The sequence below is a fragment of the Nematolebias whitei genome, chromosome 24, assembly GCF_014905685.2.
Source record: "Nematolebias whitei isolate Nwh7 chromosome 24, NemWhi1, whole genome shotgun sequence".
Taxonomy (NCBI): Eukaryota; Metazoa; Chordata; class Actinopteri; order Cyprinodontiformes; family Rivulidae; genus Nematolebias; species Nematolebias whitei.
The window spans coordinates 2,042,364-2,050,467 of record NC_056521.1 but is presented as its reverse complement, the minus strand read 5'-3'; the positions used below and the strand labels follow the sequence as shown (position 1 = coordinate 2,050,467).

At 44.8% G+C, this 8,104-nt stretch overlaps 1 protein-coding gene and 1 long non-coding RNA gene across 2 annotated transcripts in view; both read left to right on the top strand.

The window, feature by feature from the left end:
• The first annotated feature begins 2,741 nt into the window (after positions 1–2,741).
• LOC119429158 lies at positions 2,742–5,016 on the top strand. The gene is made up of 3 exons (XR_005187737.1): positions 2,742–2,794; positions 4,776–4,907; positions 4,985–5,016. It is a non-coding gene; the product is annotated as an uncharacterized LOC119429158 (long non-coding RNA).
• A 38-nt stretch (positions 5,017–5,054) lies between these two features.
• Positions 5,055–8,104, top strand: part of LOC119429184 (NACHT, LRR and PYD domains-containing protein 12-like) — a gene marked incomplete at its 5' end in the record, with an annotated part of 59,816 nt that continues 56,766 nt past the window's right edge. Inside the window, 2 exons of the mRNA XM_037696863.1 lie at positions 5,055–5,152; positions 5,566–5,644. Of these exons, the coding sequence (XP_037552791.1) occupies positions 5,055–5,152; positions 5,566–5,644 (177 nt within the window). The remainder of the gene's footprint in view (positions 5,153–5,565; positions 5,645–8,104) is intronic.

Below are 8,104 nucleotides of genomic sequence, written 5' to 3'. Positions count from 1 at the left end.
TAACAGGACCAAGAGTTCTATTTTGTATAGGCTTCGCCGTATAAATTACGGTAAGACCGGGCAATCGGCTCCCATTTTTTCTTCAGCCAGCTAGCTAGCACTGTCAGAAGAACGAAGAAGGAAAAGATGCCCAGCTTTGACCGGCACAACTTTTGCTAAGGATGCCTGGGTCTCCGCCATGCCGACCTCCCGCCGTCCCTGTGAGCTCTTCCTACCCGAAGAGAAGCAGAGACAAGCAGCCTTGTTCAAGGTAAGTGCCGAGGAGTGTTCTTCTGTGGCGGGCCGCTACCCGCTGGACGATGCCGTTGCCTTTTCTAATATTTTTTTCTCGCATTAAATCAGATGATTCACTCGAAAAAGGCGATGTTAGCAGCAGCTCCGCTGAGTGTTTTTCCATGGAGGGCCGCTACTCGCTGGACGACGCCACCGCCTTTTCTAACGTGTTTTCCTCGCAGTGAATTGGATGATTCCCTCGAAAAATGCCTTGTTGGCAGCAGCTCCGCTGAGTGTTTGTTCGTGGCGGGCCGCTACTCGCTGAGAAGGTGCTATTTAAGAGACTGAGCTGAAAACAGCACCTCAGACTGAGGAAGTCTCTTGGATGAGAGATGAAACGTTTCTATATTTTTTTTGCTTTTTTTTTTTTTTTTTTTTTTTTAATGTCCAGAGGACCAGATTTAACTTTTTTAGATTTTTCTACCTGGATTATTGAGCATGCATCAGGATACTTTTGTTGTGTGTTTCCTTGACTGATGAAGCCTTCCGGATCGAAGGCGAAATATTTCAGCACAAATAAAGAAACTGTCCAGAAGATTTTATACCTGGATTATTGAGCATGGACTTTGTTGTTTTCAACCAGTTTGACAAGACTCTCAACAAGGAAGAGGGCCAGCAATGGCGGAAGGGCGTACCAAAGAGACCATCTTATCACAAGCAGAACTGATTTGTTCCACTTTTGGAACAAACTCGCTGTTTGAAACATTCAGAGAGCTGCTGATGCTGTACAGATGCTGTTTGGTTGGTTGCTTTATGGTGGCACTCCGGAGGAGCAGGTTGGATGGAGGGATAGTGGACCAGGTGAGTTCTGGTTCAGGGTAGATCCCATCTGAGCTGCAGAAGATCTTGTTGTCAACTTGGGAAATGTTGACAGTTTGGACAGGAGCTGCATAAATCAAGCCCCTTCGCTAATTGATTTGTGTGTATTTACTGTTTACATTATAAAAGTTATTAGAATCATCCATCCATCCATCCATCCATCCATCCATCCATTATCTTAATATGCTTCTTCCTTTACGCATCACTGAGGTCACAGGTGTCCATACCCAGCAGTCACTATGTGAGAGGCAGGGGACACCTGGACAGGTCTCCAGTCCATCACAGGGACACATCTGAGTACTGATACTGAGAAGTGAATGAGTTAGTACTTAAACATTAAACAATTACCAGTTTTATAAAGAACAGGAAACAGTCACTTGCGTTTATCTTCAAATGTCTCTAAACTACGGCTGTGGCTGAGTGGTTTGAGCAGTCGTCCTCCAATGCAAGAGTTGTGGGTTCGAATCCACCAGCAGTCACATGTCGAAGTGTCTCAGGGCAAGACATTGAACCCCTCATAGCCTCTGATGTGCGTCCCATCAGTGTTCGAATGTGATAAAACTCTGATTAGTCTCTTTTAAATGATTTGTTCAATTAGCTTTGTAGAGATCTAGTATAGAGCTATATGAATGGGTAAATGAGGCACAGATTGTAGTGTAAAGCACTTTGAATATCTTGAAATAAGATAGAAAGGCGCTATATAAGTACAGATTATTTACCATTTATTTGTACTCATTTAATGACAAAGTGGACGGGGAGATCACGTCACCAAACATCAAAGTAATGTTGATCTTGTTGAGGGATGTGCATAAATGCACCACGCTCTATTATTTGACTTTATTAATATAGACTTTATAGAGGACTTTATAAAGACTTTTTAGAAGTTCTGTTCTTCATGACGTGTTGACCCGCTGGGAGTTGTTGGCTCTTCTCCAAACTTTGTAATAAATTTCCTGAAGTCTACACGTGATTGTCTGAGAATCAGTTTGTTCCACTCAGCTCTTCAGTAACAGAGTGTTTCATGAGGACAAGTATGAGTACTGAGTATGAGTGTGAGGCTGGTACCACACACCACTAATCCAGATGTGTAGAGTCGGAGCTGCCACAGCTGTCTGTTAGAGAGGAAGAGGAAAGAGCAGCAACACTTAAGTCCATATACCTGGATTATTGAGCATGGACTTTGTTGTTTTCAACCAGTTTGACACGACTGTCAACAAAGAAGAGGGCCTGCAATGGAGGAGGGGGCGTACCAAAGAGACCATCTTATCACAAGCAGAACTGGTTTGTTCCACTTTGGAGTAAGCTGTTGGGGGAAGAATCAGTTTTGTTGTGTTTCCGTGACTGAAGAAGCCTTCTGGATGGAAGGTGAAATGTTTCAGCACAAAAAAAGAAACTGTCCAGATGACCTGACTGAAAAATGTTGGAGCAGCAGCACTTGTTCTTTCTCTCTCAGTGTCTGTCTCTGCTGGACTTTTTCTTGCTGCAGCTCAGACTCTGAGTGCTGATGTGTGTGAACACGTTACACGAGCGATGACTCAGAGTCACACACACACACACACACACACACACACCACACACACACGCTGCACGTTGATTTCCTGAACAAACACAGAGGAGGAGACATGAAAGTGAAAGCGTTTCAGTTTCTTCTGACTCCATTTTATGTCGACAGCAGAAGAACGAGGACTGAAAGCTGAATGAGGTGAGTGTGAACTCAACGTTCTTCTTCTTCTCCTCTCAGAGTCTCTGAGGGGCTTTTCTCTGTGGAGGGAAGAAGAGGCAGAACTCACTTTTACCCCTTTTCCACTGTGACGGCACGGGTCAAATATGCTCTGTTCAACACGGTTTTGAACACTTTTCCACTAGTACTTTGTGCATGTTTCGCCCCGTTTTTTTGTCCTGTCTTCTTAAGGGGTCCAAGCGGGCCGAGTCAGCATGAAAATGTGACGTCAGAACACTGTCGATCACCGATCGGGGAGGTCACTGGATTTTTCAGAAAACTTTTCACCTATCTGCCAACACCGTGTTGTAATGCTGAAGAGCAGATGTTTCTAATGCTTGGTGGTCGACGTCGACGACAAAATTCAGAGCGAGCTAGTCACCCTGGAGGATCATACAAGCTGCCAACCCGTTGAAGCACGTGAGGCCGGGGTCCGGGCCCCGGCCTCACGTGCTCAAAAAGGCCGGATTCCGAGCCCTGGCAGATGGTAGGACCGGTACGGAGGAAGGAAACATTTTTTTATGTATTAAAAACATGTTTTTTTTATCAGTGAAGAACAAAAATAAATCAACGGTGCCGGCTTTATCATGAAATCCTGTTTTCACTTTGACTTTATTAAATAATCTGTTAATTAAAGTTAACTCAGCTGAAAAATAAAAAAAAAAAGACAAAATTATTGGATCTCTCAGGAATATTTACCTCAAATACGTTTAAAGAAGAGCTACAGCCTTTGGTTCAACTTTATTCTAACCCACAGATGTACAAATCACAAAACAAGAAGTGCACTTTAAATCACTCAAATAAAATAATCTGTATACAAGATACAAAACCACATTTCTAAATTGAACAATAAAAGTAGACACAATGAGTGCAAATACACCAAATGATGAGGAAAAACTAAAATAAATATAGACGTTTTTGTAGAATCTGGTTCATCAAAGATTTAATTCAATTCAGTTTATTTATACAGCGCCGAGTCACAACAGAAGTCGTCTCAGGACTGAACAGAGAGATTCAGCTGAAAGTCCTGGTGCACCTTTTATTTGAACCTGCAGAGATTTGAACAGCTGATCTGAAGCAAACAGGCAGGAGTTCACCTGAACTGACCACTCCTGCTGTTTGATGGTCTCCTCCTTCTCTGTGGAGGCCATCCATCCATCCATCCATCCATCCATCCATCCAGCCATACATACATACATCCAGCCATCCATCCATCCATCCATACATCCATCCATCCATCCATACATCCATTCATCAACTTCCACTTATTCGGAAGTCGGGTCGCGAAGGGAGCAGCTTTACCAGGGAGGCCCAGACATCCACAGCCACCTCTTCAGCTCTTCTGGGAGGACCACAAGGCGTTCCCAGTCCAACTGACTTATAAGTAATACTTTTGTTTTTAAATTTAATGCAAATTTAAACCAAATTTTCCAATTGCATTTGATCTTTAATGAATCCTAATAAAATATTGCCATAATCTGAGCTGCTCTTATTACGCTATAAATTTTTGGATTCTAGGATGAAGTCAGACAAAAGGGACACTACCACCACCTGATGGTAAGGCCAGTTGGATTCTGGACCCCACCTACAGAACTGGTCCAGAAGTGTATGGAAAAGCGATGACACACGAGCTCATCTGAGCTGACCCAAACTTACCTGATCCATGCCGTCACAGTGGAAAAAAGGCATTAGATTCACCTTCAGGACCAGAAACTGCTTTTGTTTCTTTCATTTCCTGTTTGTCCCCAAGAAGAAACTCTGAGTTTTCTTGGTCGTTAAGCCTGCTGTTACCACGACAACAGAGTTGTTGAAGACTCAAACATTTCTTAACACTCAGTTCAAATCTGATGTTTTTACTCGTCTCTTTGTACAAGTTATTTTTGTGCCTAAGTTAGTTTCCCTGGTTTGATCAGGAGAAGATCAGAGTTGATGTTCACATGAATGGTTTGTGTTTCCTCTGCAGGTGAAGGTAGAAAGTGTGTGTGAGCTGATGTGAATTCAGCAGCATGGATCAGTGTGAGGACAGAGAGGAGGGAGTCCCTCCCTCTAAAACCACTCTGTGTGGGGAACATGAGAGCCAGAGCAAAGATCAGAGGTGACATCTCCAACTGTCCACGACTCTTCTCCATGTCAGAGCTCAGCACTCACAGCAACACACTGGTTTATTCACAGGAACACACCTGGACCTGGACCTGGACCTGGACCTGAACCTGAACCTGGACCTGGACCTGGACCTGGACCTGGACCTGGACCTGGACCCAGCTGTGTGTCCTTAAAGAGTGACTGGTCAAAGAATTATAATCCTGATTTTAAATCATTCCAGCCTCCATCAGCAGAGAGGTGAGCTGTCTCTAAATGTTGTAACTGTGTAAAATGTAACTGAGTCAGTCTGAAATGTTTTCATTCCAACATGTGTTTCATGTGAGCTCAGCTCTTTTTCACACATTTCTATGTTCACATGTGAAGCGGTGTGTGTTGGATGTTTTCTCCAAACTCAGCAGTCAAAGTGAAAGAATGGAGGTTGTAGGAGGAGTTTCTGAGTGTCTGTAGGTCACCAGGTGGTCCAGCAGGTGTCACCTTTGACCTTTGCTTCAAACACAGTGTAGGTAGGAACTTCCACTCAGGTGGCATGTGTTGCTGGATGGAGGAGGACAAATAGTTTCTGGATCCTGACTCCACATGGACCTTTAGCTGGTGTTTGTCTCTGTGTGGACAGACACAAGTGGAGCTAATTCTTCATGATTCCTCCACAGAGTGGACCAGCAGAGCTCAGAGGATCCCAGTGCTCAGTCTGCCCAGCAGCATCAAACACAGCTGGACTCCATATTTATGGTGCGTTCATGTACAACAAGTACTTTTCCATGTGTTGTGTTCACAGTCATCTCCATGCTGCACTTTGTAGACCAGTGGACTGTCAGTCTGTCCAACATGTAGACCAGTGGGCTGTCAGTCTGTCCAACATGCAGACCAGTGGGCTGTCAGACTGTCCAACATGCAGACCAGTGGGCTGTCAGACTGTCAAACATGTAGACCAGTGGACTGTCAGTCTGTCCAACATGTAGACCAGTGGAATGTCAGTCTGTCCAAGAAGTATACGTCAATCTGTCCACCATGCAAACCAGTGGACTTTCAGTCTGTCCAACATGTTGACCAGTGGACTGTCAGTCTGTCCAAAATGTACGCCAGTGAACTGACAGTCTGTCCAACATGTAGACCAATGGACTACCAATTTGTCGAACATGTAGACCAGTGGACTGTCAGTCTGTCCAACATGTAGACCAGTGGACTGTCAGTATGTCCAACAAGTAGACCAGTGGAATGTCAGTCTGTCCGACACATAGACCAGTGGACTGTCAGTCTATCCAACATATAAACCAATGGACTGTAAGTCTTTCCAACATGTAGACCAGTTGACTGTAAGTCTGTCCAACATGTAGACCAATGGTCTGTCATTGTGTCCAACATGTCGAACAGTGGACTGTCAGTTTTTCCAGCACGTAGACCAGTGGACTGTCAGTCTGTCCAACATGTAGACAAGTGGACTGACAGTCTGTCCAACATGCAGACCAGTGGACTGTCAGTCTGTCCAACAAATAGACCAGAGGACTGTAAGTCTGTCCATCATCTAGTCCAGTGGTCTGTTATTGTGTCCAACATGTCGAACAACAGACTGTCAGTCTGTCCAACACTTAGACCAGTGGACTGTCAGTCTGTCCAACATGTAGACCAGTGGACTGTCAGTCCGTCAAAAACGTAAACCCGTGGACTGTCACTGTGTCTAACACATAGACCAGTGGACTGTCAACGTATCCAACATATAGACCAATGGACAGTAAGTCTGTCCAGCATATAGACCAGTGGACTGGAAGTCTGTCCAAAATATAGATGAGTGGACGGTGTCTGTCCAACACGTAGACCAGTGGACTGTCAGTCTGTTCACCGTGTAAACCAGAGGTCTGTCAGTCTGTCTAACATGTAGATCAGTGGATTGTCAGGCTGTCAAAAACATAGACCAATGGACTGTTAGTCTGTCCAGCATGCAGACCAGTGGCTGTCAGTCTGTCCAACACGTAGACCAGTGGACTGTCAGTCTGTCCAACATGTAGGCCAGTGGACTGTCAGTCTGTCAAAAACGTAAACCAGTGGACTGTCATCCAAAAAAGTTCAGTCTGGTCCTCTGGACATTCAAAAAAAACAAAAAAAAACAAAGCAAAAAAATGTAGAAACGTTTCGTCTCTCATCCGAGAGACTTCCTCGGTCTGAGGTGCTGTTTTCAGCTCAGTCTCTTAAATAGCACCTTCTCAGAGTGGATCAACCAATTTGCTGCTGACAACCAAAACCAGCTGATCACATGCTCATGAAGGACCATCAGCCTAACAATGGATCATTAGCACGCTGATGGCTGTTTACTATTCACAGAGGGCTGAGTGATACTAGCAATCACAGCATTGTAAGAGGGGGACAGTTGAACCCGGAGGCCTCCACCCCTGTTTAATGATGGACGGTTTCTTTTCACAAAGATGGCCTCCTTTACTCCTCTCTCAAACCATCGTTCCTCTTTGTCCAGGATGTGAACATCTTCATCCTTGAAAGAGTGACCGCTGGCCTGGAGATGAGTGTAGACCGCAGAATCCTGGCCTGATGATGTTGATCTTCTGTGCTGGGCCATCCTTTTGGCCAGTGGCTGTTTAGTTTCCCCGATGTAAGACTGATCACAGCCCTCCTGACACTGAACAGCATACACAACATTACTCTGTTTGTGCTGGGGGACTGGATCTTTGGGATGAACCAGTCTTTGCCGTAATGTATTTTGGGGTTTAAAAGCCACTGGGACGTTATGTTTAGAAAATAAACGTCTCAGTTTATCTGAAACTCCCTCAACATATGGAATGACCACTGGTCTGGGTCTGGGTTCCTCCTTTTCACCTGATGGCTGACTGGAGTCCTGTTTGGGTTTCTTCTCTGCTTTCAGGAAGGCCCAGTTAGGATATCCACATTGCTCTAGAGCCTGTTTTGTGTAGGATTTCTCCTTCTGCCTGGCTCCCGAGTTAGTGGGGATGCTGTCTGCTCTGGGATACAGAGTCCTGATGACTCCTAACTTGTGCTCCAAAGGGTGATGGGAGTCAAACTGCAAATACTGGTCTGTGTGGGTGGGTTTGCGGTACACCTCGGTTTGCAAATGTCCTCTATCAGAGACTGAGACCTCACAGTCCAAGAAAGCCAACTTGCCATTTTTTACATCTTGTCGTGTGAACTTGATGTATTTATCCACAGAGTTGATGTGGTCAGTAA